At 37.3% G+C, this 21669-nt stretch overlaps 1 protein-coding gene across 3 annotated transcripts in view; it reads right to left on the bottom strand.

Annotated features, from left to right (window-relative positions):
* The window catches only part of RELN (reelin), a 544299-nt gene that overhangs the window by 377890 nt on the left and 144740 nt on the right, over nt 1–21669 (bottom strand). For all 3 annotated transcript variants that reach the window (XM_005679214.3, XM_013963255.2, XM_018047261.1), the window contains exon 3: nt 13747–13882. In XM_005679214.3, the coding sequence (XP_005679271.3) occupies nt 13747–13882 (136 nt within the window). The remainder of the gene's footprint in view (nt 1–13746; nt 13883–21669) is intronic.

Raw genomic sequence — 21669 nt, 5'->3', positions numbered from 1 at the left:
ATGGCTAACAAACACATGAAAAGATGCTCAACATCTCTCATTATTAGAGAAATGCAAATCAAAACCACAATGAGGTACCACTTCACACCAGTCAGAATGGCTGCGATCCAAAAATCTGCAAGCAATAAATGCTGGAGAGGGTGTGGAGAAAAGGGAACCCTCCTACACTGTTGGTGGGAATGCAAACTAGTACAGCCACTATGGAGAACAGTGTGGAGATTCCTTAAAAAATTGCAAATAGAACTACCTTATGACCCAGCAATCCCACTGCTGGCCATACACACCAAGGAAACCAGAATTGAAAGAGACACATGTACCCCAATGTTCATCGCAGCACTGTTTATAATAGCTAGGACATGGAAACAACCTAGATGTCCATCAGCAGATGAATGGATAAGAAAGCTGTGGTACATATACACAATGGAGTATTACTCAGCCGTAAAAAAGAATTCATTTGAATCAGTTCTGATGAGATGGATGAAACTGGAGCCGATTATACAGAGTGAAGTAAGCCAGAAAGAAAAACACCAATACAGTATACTAACACATATATATGGAATTTAGGAAGATGGCAATGACGACCCTGTATGTAAGACAGGGAAAGAGACACAGATGTGTATAATGGACTTTTGGACTCAGAGGGAGGGAGAGGGTGGGATGATTTGGGAGAATGACATTCTAACATGTATACTATCATGTAAGAACTGAATCGCCAGTCTATGTCTGATGCAGGATACAGCATGCTTGGAGCTGGTGCATGGGGATGACCCAGAGAGATGTTATGGGGAGGGAGGTGGGAGGGGGGTTCATGTTTGGGAATGCATGTAAGAATTAAAGATTTTAAAATTTAAAAAAAAAAAAAAAAGCAACAGAGTTCCAGAAAAAAAAAAAAAATTTTTTTTCATGGCACAAGGGCATACTTGAAAAGACCCAGAACTTGAAACATGTGGCAGGGGATGGGGGAAAATGAGGAATTGGCAGGGTGAAAGCAGGGGCTGAGGCTCAGAAGTGGGGACAGGGGGAACCCAGGGTAGCCAAAGAGCAGCTCTGAGTCCTGAGCACTGTGTGGGAAGGGAGCCAGAGGGAATCCTCACCTGTCACACTTGGCCTAGCACTGCCCATAAAGTTAAGGACCATAGTAATTCCAGCACTGACAAACAAAATTCAAATGAAAAGTTTGGTAATCAGTTTTTTACATAAAACTTCTCTACTTGTCCAGGTTAGCAGTTATGAGAATTCAAGTTCACAGGACAACTCCAAAATCAATGTCCTTTGAAATATATGGTTATTTACATTCTGTAAATGTTAAGGTAACACTAGATGAAAAAATAATTCATTCAATCCTCTAAATCAGCACTGCACATCGAACTTTATATAATAATGGAAATGTGCTAGGTGTGCTGTACAATATAATAGAAACTAGACATTTATGGCTAATGAGAACTTGAACTGTGGCTAGTGCAAATGAAGAACCGATTATTTAGTTTTATTTGACTTTAATCATTTAAATTTAAAAAATCACATATAGCTACCATGTTAGAAAGTACAATTTTAAACAAATTTTTGAATATGTGTGTGTACATATGCCTATGTGTATATATGTATATATACTATACCCATGTGTGCATATATATACACATACACATATACACAATATAGATATCTGTATATAAATATACACACACAGTATGTCCAAATAAGTCAGAGAGGATTAGTTCTTCAAAAAATTTTTTATCTGGAAGAAGAAATCAAAATTTTATTTCATATTTGTAATAATGTCTTAATATTTAAAGATCTTAAAGCAGAATTAAGCAAAATCCTCTTGCTAGTATATATTAACCCAGTGATTATGTTGGCAAACTATGGAGTTGCTGCTGCCATGAGAAAAGCTTATTTACCTGTTTCCCAGACATTTTCGTTATCACTATTATTAACTGTGTAGTCAGTTTAAAGAAACAGAAGTAATTTCACATTTTTGGCTTCTAAAACTGGTTCCACTGAATTCTACTAACAGAGAAATAACTCAAATCTCTGCCCACATCTCATTAGAAAATTTCTATCAGATATGGAGAACTGCTGATAACTGTTACATGTAAAGCTTTTAGATTTACTGATTTAGGTCCTTCTGCTTTCACAAGAGTTACGTGTGTTTTCTAGTAAGAAGTGCAAAGTAGAGTAGTAATCCCGTCTAAACCACAAGGCCTTGTAATAAGGAGCATCTAGGTTTGATCCCTGGATGGGGAAGATCCCCTGGAGAAGGGAAAGGCTACCCACTCCAGTATTCTGGCCTAGAGAATTCCATGGACTGTATAGTCCATGAGGTCTGCAAAGAGTCAGACATGACTGAGCGACTAATTTTCTCTTTCACTTTCTAGGATTCCAAACCTTAGTCCATTTACTTAAGTGCCCTCCACAAGTTACAAGTACATTACAGGAATGGAAGAGAAGAAGTAAGGGATGGGTTTGCTATAGAGTTTAAAGACTTAACATTAGGAAAAACTACTATTTCTACATAAAAAGAAAAAAAAGTTAAAAAATCACCAACTATTTACTGTGGGATAGAATTTCATAGATGCAGGTCCATATTTGGACCTGAGTTAAAAATACTTCATTTCTGACATAGACAATTTTTCTCACTATAAAGCAGTTTCTACTTCTCTGATGGTCTTAACGTTTTGATGCAAAGAAAAGTGTCACACTGATTCTGGTAGCTTTCCCTAATATAACCAGTGCCATTTACAAAGTGGCTTTTTACAAGAAGACACAGGAAGGGATAAACGAGACAGGAAAAATTGAAGGGAATAGTTTTGCCTTTTGAATATCTGTAATTAAAAAAATATATGCTGTGTAATTACAGTATAAAAATAATTTCTTACACCTTTCTGGTGATTAATGAACATATTTTATCTCAAGATTTTACCATACTCCTTAAAACTAAGGATTAAATCCCCAGGAAGCATCTTGACCTCATTTGACAAAATGTTGATAAATAAGAACACACATTAGTCCCTGAACTTTGACTATCTCCTTGTCCAAGCCTAATTGGCTATTTAACTTTGATGAAAAACAGGCCTGTGAGGAAATGAGAAGTATCAGTTAGGCTTCTAGCCACTCACTTTTAAGTGTAGATTTTTTTTAATCCTATCATTCGAAGGTATGTTTTTGAAATAACTGTCTCAAGTTGGGGAATGTCTGTTTGAAAAAAAAGAAAACTGGATCAACAGGAAAAAATTAACAGACTTGTAACTTAGGAAACAGATGAAATTCCTCCCTAATAAAATAGCATATCTGGTTTTATCAAACAGTGTGGATACAATCATTTTGGCCTTACATGAGAAGTAATTTATTTTTGCAGTAAGCTATGTATGCATGCTTGTGTGCGTCCTCAGTCACGTCTGACTCTTTGCAACTCTATGGACTGGAGGCCACCAGGCTCCTCCATCCATGGGATTCTCCAGGCAAGAATACTGGAGTGGGTTGCCATATCCTTCTCCAGTGGATCTTCCTGAACAGGGATCTAACCCACATCTCTTGCATCTTCTGCACTGTAAGCAGATTCTTCACCCACTGAGCCACCTGGGAAGCCCAAGCTATGTATAACCAAGACCTAAACAAACATTTCTCCAAAGAAGACATATAGACAGCCAACAAACACATGAAAAGATGTTCAACATTGCTCATTATTAGAGAAATGCAAATCAAAACTATGAGATATCACTTCACACTTGTTAGAATGGCCATCACCAAAAATATGCAAACAATAAATTCTGGAGAGGATGTGGAAAAAAGGGAACCCTCTTGCACTACTGGTGGGAATGTAAATTGATACAACCACATTGGACAACAGCATGCAGATTTCTTAAACAAACTAGGAATAAAACTACCATGTGACCCAGCAATCTCACTACTGGCCATAAACCCTGAGAAAACCGTAATTCAAAAAGATACACGTCCCCTATCATTTACTGCAGTACTATTTACAATAGACAGGATATGGAAGCAACTTAGATGTCCATCAATAGATGAATGGATAAAAAAGCTGCGATACATATATACAATGGAATATTACTCATCCATATAAAGGAATGAATGTGAGTCAGTCGAACTGAGGTAGATGAACCTAGAGCCTGTATACAGAGTGAAGTAATTCAGAGAGAGAAAAACAAATATTATATATTAACACATATATATGGAATCTAGAAAAATGGTACTGGTGAACCTATTTGCATGGCAGGAATAGACACACAGATGTAGAGGATGGACTTGTCGACACAGCAGGGGAAAGAGCGTGGGATGAATTGAGAGAGTAGCATTGACTTATATACACTAGTGTGCAAATTAGATAGATAGTGGGAAGCTGCTATATAACTCAGGGAGCCCAGCCTGGTGCTCTGTGACAACCTAGAGGGGTGGGATTGGGGAGTGAGAGGGAAGACTTAGAGGGGAGAGAGGACCTAGAAGGGTGGTATGTGGGGGTGAGAGGGAGGCTCCTGAGGAAAGGGAGATATACATACACACACACACACACACACACACACACACACACTTATGGCTGAATAAAACTACCATGTGACCCAGCAATCTCACTGTTTGTTAGCAGAAACCAGTGCAACTTTGTAAAGCAATTATCTTCCAGTTTAAAAAAATTTTTAATACAAAGTAAAATAAAATCTGTATATATCAACTGTTAGTGTCCTTATCTATAGGTATGAATCAGTCAGTCAGTCAGTCAGTTCAGTTGCTCAGTCGTGTCCAACTCTTTGCGACCCTATGAATCGCAGCACGCCAGGCCTCCCTGTCCATCACCATCTCCTGGAGTTCACTCAAACTCACGTCCATCGAGCCGGTGATGCCATCCTGACATCTCATCCTCTGTCATCCCCTTCTCCTCCTGCTCTCAATCCCTCCCAGCATCAGAGTCTTTTCCAATGAGTCAACTCTTCACATGAGGTATGAATGCACTCCCCATAAACGGACCTGTGGAGGAGTTCCCAATCTTATTTCAAACATTTAAGTAACAAGGCAAACATCTCCAGTGTTTTCTTCTGATCGATGGAAATAAATGGGCAACCATACTATCTTTCATGAGGAATCCTCCAGACAGACTAGAATGGCTCTCATCAAAAATTAAAGGCACCAGAGATATACTCTAGGCAGAATTTCAAATCTCTGTATCTGTATCACTTTGAGTATGTTCAGTGTTCAGAAAGTTCTTATGTCTTCAATTTTTTAAGATGATTTTTTGTCTTCTTGTTTAGTGTACTTTTAAGGTCCTTCTAGGAGAATCTTCCTTTAAAATATCAAGTGCTCAAATATGGTCCTCCTCTGAACCTCTTTGGGCCCTTGAGTTCAATTCTTTGTTGTTGCTTCAGTATCTTAAATAGGACACTGCTTGCTTTATACTGTTCTCAGTATAAAGTTTACTGTTTGCAGCGAGTTCATTTAAGGTTAAATCAGCATTAATTTAGACACAAATCTGATCTTCTTTTATGTTCCATTTTAATTCTAATATTACGCTAGCATCTGTCCAAGCAGTTAAATCTAATGGTGTTCAATTTTGCCTTTAATTCACACATTCTCTCCCTATATATGATTCCCCTTGTGACAATGGATGGGATATAATCAGCATCCAAAGAATGAACCTATATCATACATATTAAGATCAGGCCCATGTTTGACATATTAATCAGCCACATTTCAGAAGTTTAAATCAGTGCTTGTCTAATATTTCATTAAAAACTCTAGTTTTCATCATATCAATACCATAGGCATTTTATCATATAAAACAGGTAAGTGATGATTTTAGAGGAAAATGTAGTAAAGTGGCAAAAATCACTTGCTTGAAACTGGATTGTCTTCTGAATCCAGGTTGTGTCAATCACTGTGTTATGTTAAACAAGTTATCTAACATCTCTGTACTTCAATCTGCATGCATGCTAAGTCACTTCAGTCATGTCTGACTCTGTGTGATCGTATTTTCTGTAGCCTGTCAAGTTTCTCTGTCCATGGGATTCTCCAGGCAAGAATACTAGAGTCGGCTGCCATGTTTTCCTCTAGGGGATCTTCCCAACTCAGGGATCCAACCAGCATCGCCTGCATCTCCTACACTGCAGGCGGATTCTTTACCACTGAGCCACCAGGGAAGGCCTGTACTTCAATCTACTCATCTGTAAACTGAGATAATAATAGCATCTACTTTACAGAATTACTGTGAGGATATAATGGATTAAAGGACATAAACTACTTAGAATAAAGGACATAAACTACTTAGTGACTGGTATGTTGTAAATTTTCAAAAATATTAGTTAATTTTGTAGTTGTTATTTTACAACTCTATTTCCTTGTTAGTTTCTAACTGTTTGAGTTGCATGCCCTGGAGATTTCTTTCTTTCCCTCCATCCTTTCTTTCCTCCTTCCCTTGTTCTTTTTTCTACCTTTTCACCTCCACCTTCCCCGCCTTAACCTCCTTCTTCCTTCTCCTCCTCCCTCTTTCTATACCACCTCTTCACCCTTGGAAAAAAATTTTAAATTTACATCCAAAAACTTTGGATAAGTTTGAGTTTACTAGTCACTAAATATTAATCAAATACAAAAGTGAAGACAAACTATATTATTGTAAGATCTGCACACTAAGCAGATCTCTGGATGAAATTATCATTTAAGATGTAAATGTTATCAACTGGTGTCATAAAACTAAGGACAGAATAATTTTAGTTGTACCAGTACAGCTAGCAACTGTATCCCCAGGCCATTCTCTTCTCTCTGTCTCTCACTTGATTATTTGTGATGAGAAAGGCAGTAAAAACACAGTATAAATGATTATGTTGCTAAGTGGTTTATCAATAAAACATGGCTTATTCAGACAGAGTGCCACTTACTCTTTTCTGGGAAAGGCACACACAGCATGTTATATAATGGTTTGGTATTTCAGTTCAAATAGTCCATAGTTCTTACTATGAGATTCTTTGAAAAAGGATTCAAATAGATAATTGGGTTTTAAAATCACAGAGTTTGGACCATACACTGGCAATACTAATATGAGGTTGCAGAATTGGGTGCAGTGTCGATTCAACTGCCAGCTCTAGAGAGATGAGAAACTTAGTAAATGATAAATATTAGTTGCTGGATTTCTTCAAATCCAGGACCATCAACCATCATGTGTGTGTGTGCTCAGTTGCTCAATTGTGTTTGACTCTTTGCAATGCCATGGACTGTAGCCTGCCAGCTTCCTCTGTCCATGGATTTTCCAGGCAAGAATATTGGAGGGAGTTTCCATTTTCTTCTCCAGAGGGTGCTCCCAATACAGGGATCAAATCCATGTGGATTCTTTACTACTGAGCCACCAAGGAAGGTGTAAGAAGCAACTTAAGAGATTTCAAAATGTAAAGAAAAAAAAAAGTCTGTATTTTAGAATCAGTGAAATATGTCATTATTAGCTATTAAGAAACATTTACTGATCATACTTAATATTTTGTAATAACCTATAAGGGAAGAGGATCTAAAAAGGAATATATATATGCCTGTATGTGCATATATATATGAATTACTGTGCCATACATTTGAAACTAACATGATGTTATAAGTCAACTATACCTCAAGAAATGAAATAAAATAAAAAATAAAGCAAGAAAAAACTTATTGAGGGCCTTCTATTGTCTATAGTTTGGTATTAAGAACTATTAGTTACATAAAAATACCTAAACAGTTCCTGATCTTGGAGGATTTCAAGCCCAGTTATAAAAGAAAATACACATGTGAAAAATTAAATGACATGAATGAACAAACTAAGAGAAACTAAAGAGTCTCTTGATGAAAATGAAAGAAGAGAGTGAAAAAAGCTGGCTTAACACTCAACATTCAAAAAACTAAGATCATGAGATACCGTCCATCACTTCATGGCAAATAGACGGGGAAAAAATGAAAAAGGTGACAGACTGTTTTCTTTGGATCCAAAGTCACTGTGGGCAGAAAAGCCATGAAATTAAAAGACACTTGCTCCTTGGAAGCAAAGCTATGACAAACCTAGACAGCATATTAAAAGGCAGAAATATCACTTTGCCAACAAAGGTTCATCTAGTCAAAGCTATGTTTTTTTCACTAGTCATACATAGATGTGAGAGCTGGTCCATAAAGAAAGCTGAGAGCCAAAGAATTAATGTTTTCAAACTGTGGTGCTGGAGAACACTATTGAGAGTCACTTGGACAGCAAGGAGATCAAATCAGTCAATCCTAAGGGAAGTCAGTCCTGAATATTCACTGGAAGGACTGATACTGAAGCTGAAGCTCCAATATCTGGGGCACCTCATGTGAAGAGATGACTCACTGGAAAAGACCCTGATGCTGGGAAGATTGAGGGCAGGAGGAGGAGGAGGAGAAAGAGGATGAGATGGTTGGATAGCATCATTGACTCAATGGACATGAGTTTGAGCAAACTCCGGGAAATAGTGAAGCACAGGGAAGCCTGGCGTGCTGCAGTCCATGGGGTTGCAAAGAGTCAGACATGACTGAGCAACTGAACAACAATAACAACAATGAATTAACTAATAATATGAAAAACTCATACAAAGTACATTACAAAAGCATGTAAGTATGGTTGAAGTTTAATTTCCTAAAAGTAATTTTCCCTATCTTAAAAAGTAAAAGCTTTAATTTTGAGGGTTAGTCAGAAAATACAGAATCAAAGTATATTTATGTTCCAAATGCCATAGGATTTTGTGAGTTTGTGTGTGTGTGTGTGTGATGTTTAAATTAATATTGAACACTAGAAATCTTCAAGTATCGCTGGCCACATACTAATTACAGATACTGATCCTTACATATAGCTCTACTCAACATGTAATAAATACTACAGTAAGAAACAAAGGTAAGAAATTGTAAGACTTTAGCTCAGAAAATTCCAAATGAATTGTTCAGTAGTTCATGTTTAATCTTCAGTTTCCCTATACTCTCTCACAAACTAATTAGGAAAAGAGATCAATAAAAACATCTTGCCCACACAGGAGGCAGCTACTTTATATAACATTCAACATAATCATTGCTTACAATAAGCATAGACTTAAACATTTACCAAGAAAGTTGAAAGGTACAAAGTGCATCATCAAAATTTTATTAGGAAATATAAGTGAGAGTGTGTAAACTTCTTTGTAATCAGTAAAAATTACTTATTACCAAATTATATTTTTTTTTACCAAATGTTAATAAAATATTGTTTGGAGTTGAAATGCAATACATTATTTCTAAAAGAATACAATTTGACATCCCAGGAACAGTGATGCCACAAGCCATTCAATATCATTTTAAAACAGATTAAATTAAAAACTGTATCTATTTAGAATTACGCAGTTCTGTACAGCTGGCACAGATTTACTTTGTGTTTTTTCAAAAAAAGTAATACTTGTTTTAAATGAAGAGCTTATGAATGGCAAGAATTTAAATTATCCTAATAAGTGCCAACACGAGTAAGACAAAGTGTCCCAAAAAAGAGTCAGAGGTTACTATTAAACTAAAGAAATAGACCACATTGTACAACAGATACAATGCTGGCACTCCATATCCCTAGATTTTCCCCTGTATACATAAACCATAGATATAGAGGGTCCACTCTACCCTGCTGTTTAATATAAGGGACTTGAGAACATGTGAAAGGTCCTAGAATAACCCCTTCCCCAGTCTCCTAGGATGCAGAATTCAAAGGATATTTTCTGTAATTCCTGTGTATATAAGTCCTTGAACCAACTGAGGAGGAATCATGAAGAAATAAGAATTTGTCCTTTTCCAATCTAATCTAATAGAAAAAGCTATGGCAAAACCAATACAATATTGTAAAGTAATTAACCTCCAATTAAAATAGATAAATTTATATTTAAAAAAATAAATAAAATATAAGTAAATAGTAAAATATAGTCAGCATTATAACAGAGTTGGGCTTCCCAGGTGGCATTAACGGTAAAGAACCCACCTGCCAATGAAGGAGACGAAGAGACATAAATTCAATCCCTGGGTCAGAAAGATCCCCTGGGAAAGGGCATGGCAACCCATTCCAGTATTCTTGCCAAGAGAATCATATGGACAGAGGAGCCTGGCTGGTTATAGTCCATAGAGTCGCAAAGAGTCAAACATAACTGAAGTGACTTAGTACACATGCATGACAGAGTTATAAGCAAAATGTGACAATACATATCAATTCTGTTGCTGATATCTCAGAAAGCTTTATAGAAGATTTTTACTTAAGAATGAATGGCAGCTTGAAGAATGAGTAAGAATTTAACAATTGAATTTGAGAGAATATGCATTCCAAACTAAGGGAAAAGCATGGAAAAAGAGAAAAAGTCAGGGAATGTTTAGGGAATTGTGGGATGTGCTGCCAATTTGTGACCATCAGGAGGCAGAGGTAATGGGAGACAAGAAAGAAGCTGATAAACTGCAAGATTTGAAAGCGCCATTAAACCCACTCCAAAAAGCTGGCCATTGGAAGAAAGTCTTAGGCTATAAAAGTTTTGAGCAATCACACTTTGTGCCTTAGGAAGATTAACTGTGAGATGGACTGGATGAGAAATAGACTGGAGGTAAACCAGTTAGGAACCTATTGCAAGCACCTTAGCAAGAGGTACTGGAAAGAAAGGGTTCAAGGGCGAAAAACTTTCTGAGGGAGAAAATGATGGGATTAAATGTCAACCAGCCAGGTGGGTGAATCTGATGTTTGCAGCCTGAGTAACCCAGAGGATAGGCAGAGAAAATATATAATCAATGATATGATAAACAGCCTTGACAATGAACTGTATATTATTAAGGGAGAAGAAAAGTAAAGTAAATGTCACTCAGTCGTGTCCGACTCTTTGCTACCCCATGGACTACAGCCTACCAGGTTCCTCCATCCATGGGATTTTCCAGGCAACAATACTGGAGTGGGTTGCCATTTCCTTCTCCAGAAGATCTTCCCAACCCAGGGATCAAACCCAGGTCTCCCACGTTGTAAGAAAAGGCAGTGGTAAATTTTGGAGCATTCAGGTTTTACAGGATCTTGCTGTCTGAGGAGAAGGCTAGCATAGAAGAGTATTCAAGATGAATTCCAGCCCTATTTCACCTGGCTGCCCATAGAATAGCTGTTTCAGAACTTATTCCATTAGCCTACTCATCTATTCAACAAATATTTAGGTAGTGCTTCCAGTGTGTGCAGGAACTGTATTAGATAACTGGGGTGAATCAGTAAACAAAACAGAAAACCATTCTTACCTTCAAGGAAACTGCATTTCAGCACAAACAATCACACAATAAATAACATACATAAATAAATGAAGTATATCATGTGTTAGAACTGAAAAAAAATACAGTGGGAGAAAAAAAGAGATAAGAAAGATGAGAAGTGATGATTGTGTGGCAGGAGTAGGGGAATGATCTGCATTGAGAGATATCACAAGTCACAGACTCTGAACCACAGTGCAGAGTTTATCTAAGGATGCTATTGGGACACTGCTCACTACCCTTCCCTGTTTCCTCCTGATGAGCACAGGAGAGATTCAGTAAGTTTCTATACAGTTCTGACTTCTTACCACCATGAGTCAGCTAACTGTTTATGTTTTCCTCCTGGCACTTGTGGCTCAGTTTAGTTCAGTCGCTCAGTCATGTCCGACTCTTTGCGTCCCCATGAATCTCAGCACGCCAGACCTCCTTGTCTATCACCGACTCCCGGAGTTTACTCAGACTCCTATCCATTGAGTCAGTGATGCCATCCAGCCATCTCATCCTCTATCATCCCCTTCTCCTCCTGCTCTCAATCCCTCCCAGCATCAGAGTCTTTTCCAATGAGTCAACTCTTTGCATGAGGTGGCCAAAGTACTGGAGCTTCAGCTTTAGCATCATTCCTTCCAAAGAACACCCAGGGCTGATCTCCTTCAGAATGGACTGGTTGGATCTCCTTGCAGTCAAGGGACTCTCAAGAGTCTTCTCCAATACCACAGTTCAAAAGCATCAATTCTTTGGCACTCAGCTTTCTTCATAGTCCAACTCTCACATCCATACAAGACCACTGGGAAAACCATAGCTTTGACTAGACGGACTTTAGTTGGCAAAGTAATGTCTCTGCTTTTCAATATGCTATCTAGGTAGGTCATAACTTTTCTTCCAAGGAGTAACCGTCTTTTAATTTCATGGCTGCAATCACCATCTGCAGTGATTTTGGAGCCCCAAAAAATAAAGTCTGACACTGTTTCCACTGTTTCCCCATCTATTTCCCATGAAGGGATGGGACCGGATGCCATGATCTTCGTTTTCTGAATGTTGAGCTTTAAGCCAACTTTTTCACTCTCCTCTTTCACTTTCATCAAGAGGCTTTTTAGCTCCTCTTCACTTTCTGCCATAAGGGTGGTGTCATCTGCATATCTGAGGTGATTGATATTTCTCCCGACAATCTTGATTCCAGCTTGTGTTTCTTCCAGTCCAGCGTTTCTCATGATGGACTCTGCATATAAGTTAAATGAGCAGGGTGACAACATACAGCCTTGACGTACTCCTTTTCCTATTTGGAACCACTTGTGGCTAGGTTTAGCTAAAAGCTGAATCTCTAAATTTCTAGTCTTCTTCTAAACTGTGTGTGGATCCTCATAACATTTTTTTTTTATCTGTTTTCATCTTATTTTCTGAAAATCATTTCCCTATTGTTTTCATTTCTTCACATACTTTTATCTTATTGAATTTTTATTTTTGCAATTTTGGCCTTTTTTGTTACCAAAATGAGTGGTTTTAATTAAGGTTAAACCTGCTAAAATAATACCTTTAAATAGTTACTATATACATAACCTCAGAGAGGTTATGTAACTAAGCAGGACTCTACGGGGCCTTTGCAGACAGACCACTGCATGTCCTACTCCTGCCTCTTGTGTGTGTGCATTCGTGTGTGTGTGTGTGTGTGTGTGTGTGTGTGTGTGTGTGTTAGTTGCTCAGTCAGGTCCGACTCTTTGTGACTCCGTGGACTGTAGCCCACCAGGCTTCTCTGTGCATGGAATTCTCCAGGCAAGAATACTGGAGTGGGTTGCCATTTCCTTCTCTAGAGGATCTTCCCAACCCAGGGATTGAACGTGGGTCTCCTGCACTACAGGCAGACACTTTACCATTTGAGCTACTAGGGAAGCCTATGCATGCCTGCCTGTTACTTGTAGAAAAATTTTAGCCTCCCAGGCCTTCCCCAAGTGCCAAAGCATAAATTTAATCAGAGAAGAAAATGTAGAAACAAAGGAAAACAGTCAAGCAAGACAAAATTATAATAGTTTAGCTATTAAACAAATTAAAGGACCTTGAGTTCCTCCTCAAGAGCTTCAGGTAATATCATGAGCCATAGCCTTTGAGCTACTTTGCAGATATTGAAACCCCCACCAGGTAGAAGTTAACTGTATGCTGCCACAAGCATCTTGACTCCAGACTGGTTGGAACCAGAAGGTTGATGATACTGACTTCTTATTGCCTTACCATCAACCAATCAGAAGAAGGTCCACAAACTGATCACACACCCTGCAACCTTCTCCCTCATCCTGTCTTTAAAAACCTTTTCCTAAAAATCACTGGGGAGTTCAGGTCTCTTGAGCACCAGCTACCTGGACTCCTTCCTTGGTGCCTTGTGATAAACATTGTACTTCCCTTCACCACAAGATGCTGTCCATTGATTGATTTTACTGTACACAGGTGGGTAGATCCAAGTTTGGTTTGATAACGCATTTGCCTTCTGTACCAGTCATAGACACTTTGGGTACTTACATGAAATTCACACAGCCTGTACCAGCAGGTGGAGCAATCCAGACAAAGCTGAGGTTGGTTGTGGGCAGATGACTCACATGAGAAGCCACCACACTGCACATAAACTGGTTACCAAATTGGTGGTCAGACATGATACCTGACAAACAGAAAGGAAAGGGTGTTGTTAGAAAAACAACAAAACAAAGTCCTTCATATGATGGCATAACAATATTTTCTGGTTCTTTTATGTTAATATTCAACATGCTATCTGGCTTCCCTATAAGTTGTGTGGTTTTCTATTTCCTACTGTCAGAAGGAAATTAATCATTTAAAACATTATTGTTAAGAAGCAATCTACTAAACTATTTGTTATAATATTTGCTTAATTTTGATTTTGTTGATTGGTCTTTACCCATCACCAAAGACCACCAGAACCACACCTGCAGTGAAACAAGGTTGGACTTATTGGAAGTGTTTGCAGCAAGAGTCATCAAATACTGCTGAGAATCTGGAGGTATCTCAGTAGGAGGATGTTATCAGGAGCTTGTTAAAATATTTGGGTTTGTATTAGATTATTTCCTGATTATAGTGCTAAAAGTCCTGCACCCTGGGAACCCCCTCAGTCTTGTTGGGGAGGTTCCAGGGAAAGGTGGTTTTGATTCCAGTCTTGGTACTATTAGAAATCAGGAGCAATTTTATCACTGAGTATCTTCATTTTTTATCTATGAGACATGAGGAACAGAGAAGAGCTAAAGTTGAGGTTGATAACAGCAGCAGCAATCACATTAGCATGGAGAGGGAATGTTCATCATGCTTTTGGCTTGTACTGTGTTCTTGCTTTTGTCTGTGTTCAGGCATGATTAAAAAGTGGTCTTGTTTTTGTCTTAAACCACATCAACTCTGTCTCAGAGTAGATAACCTATGAAACCGCTCATTTTCAACACGAGATCATCATGACATAGCTGAGTACCAGGTCAGCTCCCAGCTGAATTATCAGGAGATGCTTTTTCTCCTTTATAATAAGATGTTCTTCTCATGTTTACCTCAGATATAAAATATGAATAGGTAACTCAACACTAAGAAAATGAACTTGATTTTTAAAAACAGGCAAAAAAGTTATACTGATGGCAGGTAGGCATATGAAAAGATGTTCAATATCATATGTCATTAGAGAATTACAAATTAAAACAATGAAATGCCACTACACACCTAATATTTGACCAAAGTCCAAAATAATGACAGTCCTAAATGCTGGAGCAACAGGAATTCTTATTCATTGCCAGTGAGAATACAAAATGGCATAGCTACTTTGGAAGATAGTTTGGCATTTTCTTACAAATATAGACATATTCTTAACCATATAATCCAGAAATCACACTCCTTGGTATTCAAATACACTGGAAATTTATGTCCACTCAGAAACCTGCACATGGATGTATATAGCAGTTTTATTTATAACTGTCAAAACTGGGAAGCAACCAAGACATCCTTTAGTAAGTGAATGGGTAAATAAAGTGGGTACATACAAACAATGGAATATTATTCAGAGCTGAAAGGAAATGAGCTATCAAGCCCTGAAAAAGCATGAATAAGTGTTGTGCTGTCCTGTGCTGTGCTAAGTCACTTCATTGTGTCCAACTCTTTGCAACCCTATGGACTACAGCCCTCCAGGCTGCTCTATCCACGGGATTCTCCAGGCAAGAATACTGAAGTGCATTGCCAGGCCCTTCTCAAATAAAAAAGTACATATTATTAAATGAAAGAAGCCAGTATGAACTACATGCTGTATGATTCCAACCATGTGACATTTTGGAAAAGGCAAAATTACAGAGACTGTGGTTGCTAGGGGTTGGGAGGGAAGATGGGAGATATGAATAAGCAGAGCACAGAGAAATTTAGGCCAGTGAAACTATTCTATATACTAATACAATGGTGAATACACGACACCAAAAATGAAACCTAGTGTAAAGTATGGACTTTGAGTGACAGTGATGGGTCAGTGCAGGTTGATCTGTTATAACAAAGATACCACTGAGGTGTAAGACACCCAGAAGGTTGGAGGAGGGTGGTGTATGGAAAATCTATGTACCTTTTACTCAATTTTCCTGTGACCTAAAACTGCTCTAAAAATAAAGTATGTTAATAAACAACATTGCCATGAGTGGATAGTTAAAAATTTAATAAAATTGGCTTTGTGAACTTGGATAAACAGCTTCTGAGATAGTTTTCTAGTCTATAAAATTAAAGCACCATGTCCACTCCATCCTAAAGTTATTTGGAGAATTAAATTACCCAATACATATGGAAGCATCTGGTACAGTACTTCCATGTTTGAGCAGGTGCCTTACCTACTGCCATCACAACAGTCCATACATCACTCCTTCATACTCTTGACCACCTCTACAGAGAGTCTATCAGGGACTATATCTTCAATCTTTGTATTTCAAGCAACTATCACAATGTATGACACACTTCAGATACTCAAGAAATATTTTCTAAATAAATATAAAACAAATAACTATAAAAATAAAAGATAATATAAATTATACACATATGTTATATCAACTAATGAGACAGAATCTTCTAGAATAGCAAGTTGTTCAGAATAGGTCATACTGGCCAAAAAATTGAAGAACAAGTATATATTTTGACATATCCTAATAATGCTCTTTTTTTCTCATTCAAATATATACATATATAAATGTAAATTTATATACAAATTTAAGCTGTATCTTGCAACAAAAGGATGAAAGTCACCAAGTCAGAGAAACCACAAGGTTAGAGAAGATGACAGACTTCCAGGGAAATCATAGAGTGCCGAAGGAGACTCAGTAGCTGTGACTAAGGAATTGCCATGCCTCTCTGGTCAGGCATAAAGCAGGGACCCAGTGTATGGGAAATGACACATCTGCAGGAGTCAGCCTGGCCAGAAAGGAAAAGCAAAAGTTACAGCTGCAATTATGTGGGAAGGGAAATGAATCAAACAAAATAAGGTTTCAGGGTCTCAGAACCTTGGTAACAGGATTCATATTCAAATACCTCCTCACTCCTCAAAGCTCCTCTGAGAAAGTGAGTCAATGTCTAGACTGCATATTATTTGAAAGAGTTTTATAAGGTAGATATAGAATTGCAATTGCCTCATGCCCTGCCGTGGGTAAATACTCTATAGGTTAACATTCTTGCAATCCAATCGTCCAGCACAGCAGTTCTCCAACTTGGCTACACAGCAGCATCACCTAAAGAGATAGAATAAATACCAGTTCCCAGACATTCTGAGTGAGTCAGCAAAGAAAACAATATTTACAGAATCCCTGTGTTGCATCAAATGTTGGGTTAGACCATATTTAGGTACACAGAAGAAATACAGGACATTGTCCTGACCTTGAAATGACTTCAGCTGATAAGAGAGAACTGCAATAAGCTAACATTCTAAATAAAAACAACTAGAAAATAAGCAAGCACTAACTGGGTAATATTTGTGAAAAATACAAAAGAGAAGAGAAAGAGTGATTAATGTGGACAACTATAAGGACAACTAATGCTTCTTGAGCACTTACTATGGCCTGATACTATTCTAAGCACTTCATGAACTTGTTTAAGGCTTTTGAGCAATCCTATGCAGTAAGAGCTGTTATTTTCTCCATTTTACCCATTAGTAAAATAAGATAATGGAGGTAAAAATTCACCTATAGTTTATATAGCAATGGCAGTACAGCCTAGATGCAAACCAGCACCCTTGCTGCACAGTCAGAAATGACTCTGTTAACAAAAAGGTCCTATTGCAGAGCATGGGGAACTGTATTCAATATCTTATAGTAAATCATGATAGAAAAAGTAAAAAGAAATGGCTCTGTTGAAGAGTTGAGTTTTGAGGGAAAAGCTAAGATTTCCCATATTTGTTCATGCACATGAGGCAGTGGAGCATAAGCACAAGACTGTCCCCTTAGCTCTGTTGCCCGCTGCTGCATGACCTTGGTCAGGGTGCTCCCTCTCAAGCTTCAGTTCCAACGACCATAAACTGCTGGTCCATGATCACTAAGACTCCTTTCAGTTCCTTAGCTCTCTGAGTACAATTTAAATGAACAGAAGAAAAATAGGAGGACAGCTCACAAAGGCAGATATAACGGGCAGAGGTAGGCACATAATGAGATCCAGGAGAAGGAGAGGAGTCAATGTCAGCTTCCAGTGTTCTGTGAAACATAATTTACTGCATCCGCCATAGTGATCTTTTAAATGGCTTTCATGTCATGAAAGACATGTACCATATAAGTAATAAATGTGATTTGGAAGCCTACTCTTGGGTAACTTTAATTTGAATTTGATAATGAATTTAAAGGTATGATGGTGTTTTCCCCTGCTGCATGCTGGATAATAGGATATATATATTGAATTTTAAAATTACTTGAAAAAGAGAAAATCAGATATATGATAAAAGAATTTAATTACACTGTGAATCTCAGGGAGGTATATACACATAAAATATATATGTGTATAATGTATGTTTTATTTTCATTGTTGTGGCTATGTGCAAACTTTCATACAAAATTGTTTTCTGTGGAATTCTTTCGCAAGAGAATTGGACCATGAGAGAAAGAAAGCACTTCAGGAAGTATGGCTTTCTTGGTCTAACTTTGGACAAAAAAATAAAGTATATCTTTCAAACTGTGAGTCTCTGTGAGATTGAAAACTGTCTTGACAGATTTTAAAACACTGATATTACAGATATATTTTCCTTATCATGTATACACATGTGAAAAATAGGAATATTCACAATCTAGTTATGATTTCTGTATCAAGAAATAATATAACTTGATAAAACAACTATTCATTTGACAAAGCATGAATGTTTTTAATTCATTAAAGTTCTTCAAACCACTGCATATCAAGTTTAAAAATATCTAGCACTTGTTTTCTTGAAGTTGTGGTTAAAGGATAGAAATCCATATAAGAATTTCCTTTATCCACATTATACTTCTGCAAGATTAGGCTTACAATGTCTTTAATTGTTCTCAAGATGCTTCCATGATACCTTTTAAGACAGTGATACACATTTCTATGCCTTCCAGGATGTCATTTTTCCTTGACATGTCTTCAGTTATTTTAAGTTTATGACTAAACCTTGTATGAACTCCATTTTCCCTCAGGAATACTCTTCTATGCTTTTAATGTGCATACCTTGGGTCTTCAGAGCTTTAACTAGAATTTCTATCATTCCTCCATCTTGAAAATAAAATGTACATATCCTTATAAAAATGTAGGCTATTCACTTCCAAGAAATACTCTGAAGACTTTATTACCAAAAAATAACCAAGGTAGTAGGAAAATTACACATTCATGTTGGGTGTATTTTATAGATTAAAGATGTGGATTACTCCAATCTGTTCAGTCTGTTATTTGCCATGGTTATTGTTCAAGTGGGTAGAAGTGTGTCCTGGCTTTTTGTGGAATTCAAGAAATAAAGCATCTGGGGATGGGATATCACGAAATAAAGGGAAAGTACATTAAGATTAGAGATTTTTGATTTGTGATAAATGTAACCTTCATATATAAAAATGATAAAATTTTAAAATAAGTATTTTACTGTTTAAAAAAGACTTTCAGAAAGTATGGTAGAATATTTGTCAGGAAGTTTAGTAAATATGTTAACCTTTATCTATAGAAAAAGTGTAAGAAAAAACATATATTTAAGATGCTTCGTTTCCTTTTATTTTCATCATTTGCTCTTTGTTTAAAAGGGCTATTTAATCAACACCACACTATAAAGCAATTATCCTCCATAATAAATACAATTTAAAAAGAAAAAAAGGATATCTAAAAACTTACATCAATTAATAAAAAAGTAGACTCTTCCAAAAATGCAGTCTGGAAAGTTAGTCTTAAATTTTAAGTGAAGAGAGAAAATGAATTATGGAGTTCCTTTATGTCATCCTTTAACCTTTTCATCTGATTCAAATATGAATAAATGTTTACTTATAGCATCTGTCTTGTCTATTATTTGCCTTCTTTGCTAGGTTAATGTACACAAATATCTCAGCAAAGCTAAACATGATTTTATATGCTGAAAAGTAATCACTGAACTTCCTGAAAACATCCTCATTGCAGCTTATCTGTGAAGTACCAGCCTGATGAAAATGGATATGAAAAGAACAGCTTTCAAGTAGTGCTACAAGATAATGAAGAGTATGTGCGCCCACACTCACACTCATGCAGTGGGTGTATTTAACTTTTGAAGCACTGATTTGAAGGCAATTCAGTTTCAGATTTAAATCTAGAAGCAAAAAAGTACTAAAATCTCTAAAAAAAATCATTCTGGAAGTGTATGTTCTATGGGCATATGTTAGAAAATGCATGAGAATCCATGCTCAAAGAATTTATTCTAAGTCAACCTGATTCTTTCCTCACTCAGTACAAAGCTGATAATTCCTGCTGTTGCCCTCCCTCTGCATCCCTCTCCAAGCACTACCATTTATCAAACGCCCTGTCTGTGCAGGTGTTTTACCCATATTATTATCTTACTACTACTGCAGAGGCACTAGAAGGGAAAGTTTGAGAGCACAGACACTGGAGGCAATCAGCCTTTGTTCCACTACCAAGGAACTGCGGAATCTTAGGCCAGTTACTCAACACTCTGAAAAGAAAAAACAAAACAAAACAAAACACTCTGTTCCTTACTTTCCTCTCCAGGAAAATGCAGATGATAATATTAGGGTGGCTTGAAGATTAAATGAGCACACACACACACATACACAGTCAGTACTATATGTGTTAGCTGTTATTATCATTCCCACTTAAAAGATACAGGAGAATTACCAAGAACCAGTGGATTTTAATAACTTGCCAACATTTAAACACATGTCAATAACAGTGCTAGCAAACAGAACTGGAACACAAATCCATCTGCTATCCGCACTTCCACTGGCTTCTTCTCTCCTTCTGTCCTTCAGTGTCAGTACTTCAACTCTAGGACAGACCCCTGTGCTGATTCAAGAGAACTCTAAATCCAGAAATCAAACATAAACCATCTGAGAGTGAACCTGAATAGAGGGCCTTCCTCCAGGCACAAACTCAAGTGCTCTCCACTCCTCCTCCACCTTTCTGTCTTCAAAGACATTAAATTCTCACCAGATAGTTATTGGATAACTTTTTTCCTATTGGCAGACATGTCCTTGAATTAGGTACTGTTGTGAGTGAGACATTTTCAGGTCAAAATTGCTCCGTAAGGGGCAAAGTCATCCAGTTACACTTAGGTCTATGTGGCCTTAACACTGAGTTTAACAAAGCAGCAGCATCCTTTCCAAAGAGCTATGTAAAGTCTGTACTGTCTTTAATTGAAGCTTTCTGGTCCACTGTTTCAGAGTATATTTCTGCTGTCTTTCCTCCTAATATCGCACACTCTGCCTCTCCTCTTAAAAGTTGCTCAGTGGTGAAGTCAAGTGCTCTGTAGGAAGCATTACTACGACCAAAGCCAGTGAAGGTGATGGAATTCCAGCTGAGCTGTTTCAAATCCTGAAAGATGATGCTGTGAAAGTGCTGCACCCAATATGTCAGCAAATTTGGAAAACTCAGCAGTAGCCACAGGACTGGAAAAGGTCAGTTTTCATTCCAGTTCCAAAAGAAGGGCAATGCCAAGGAATGTTCAAATGATCATACACTTGCATTCATTTCACATGCTGGCAAGGTTATGCTCAAAATCCTGTAAGCTATGCTTCAGAAGTATCTGAATTGAGAAATTCCAGATGAACAAGCTGGGTTTAAAAAAGGTAGAGGAATCAGAGATCAAATTGCCAACATCTGTTGGATCATGGAGAAAGCATGAGAGTTCCAGAAAAACATTTACTTCTGCTTCATTGACTAGACTAAAGCCTTTGACTCATGAATCACAACAAATTCTGGAAAATTTTAATTTTTTATTTTTTTTTAGATGGTATTAATAATTTTATTTAT

This window comes from Capra hircus, chromosome 4, assembly GCF_001704415.2.
Source record: "Capra hircus breed San Clemente chromosome 4, ASM170441v1, whole genome shotgun sequence".
Lineage (NCBI taxonomy): Eukaryota > Metazoa > Chordata > Mammalia > Artiodactyla > Bovidae > Capra > Capra hircus.
Note: the sequence above shows the minus strand (reverse complement) of the source record. Positions and strands in the feature narration are given on the sequence as shown.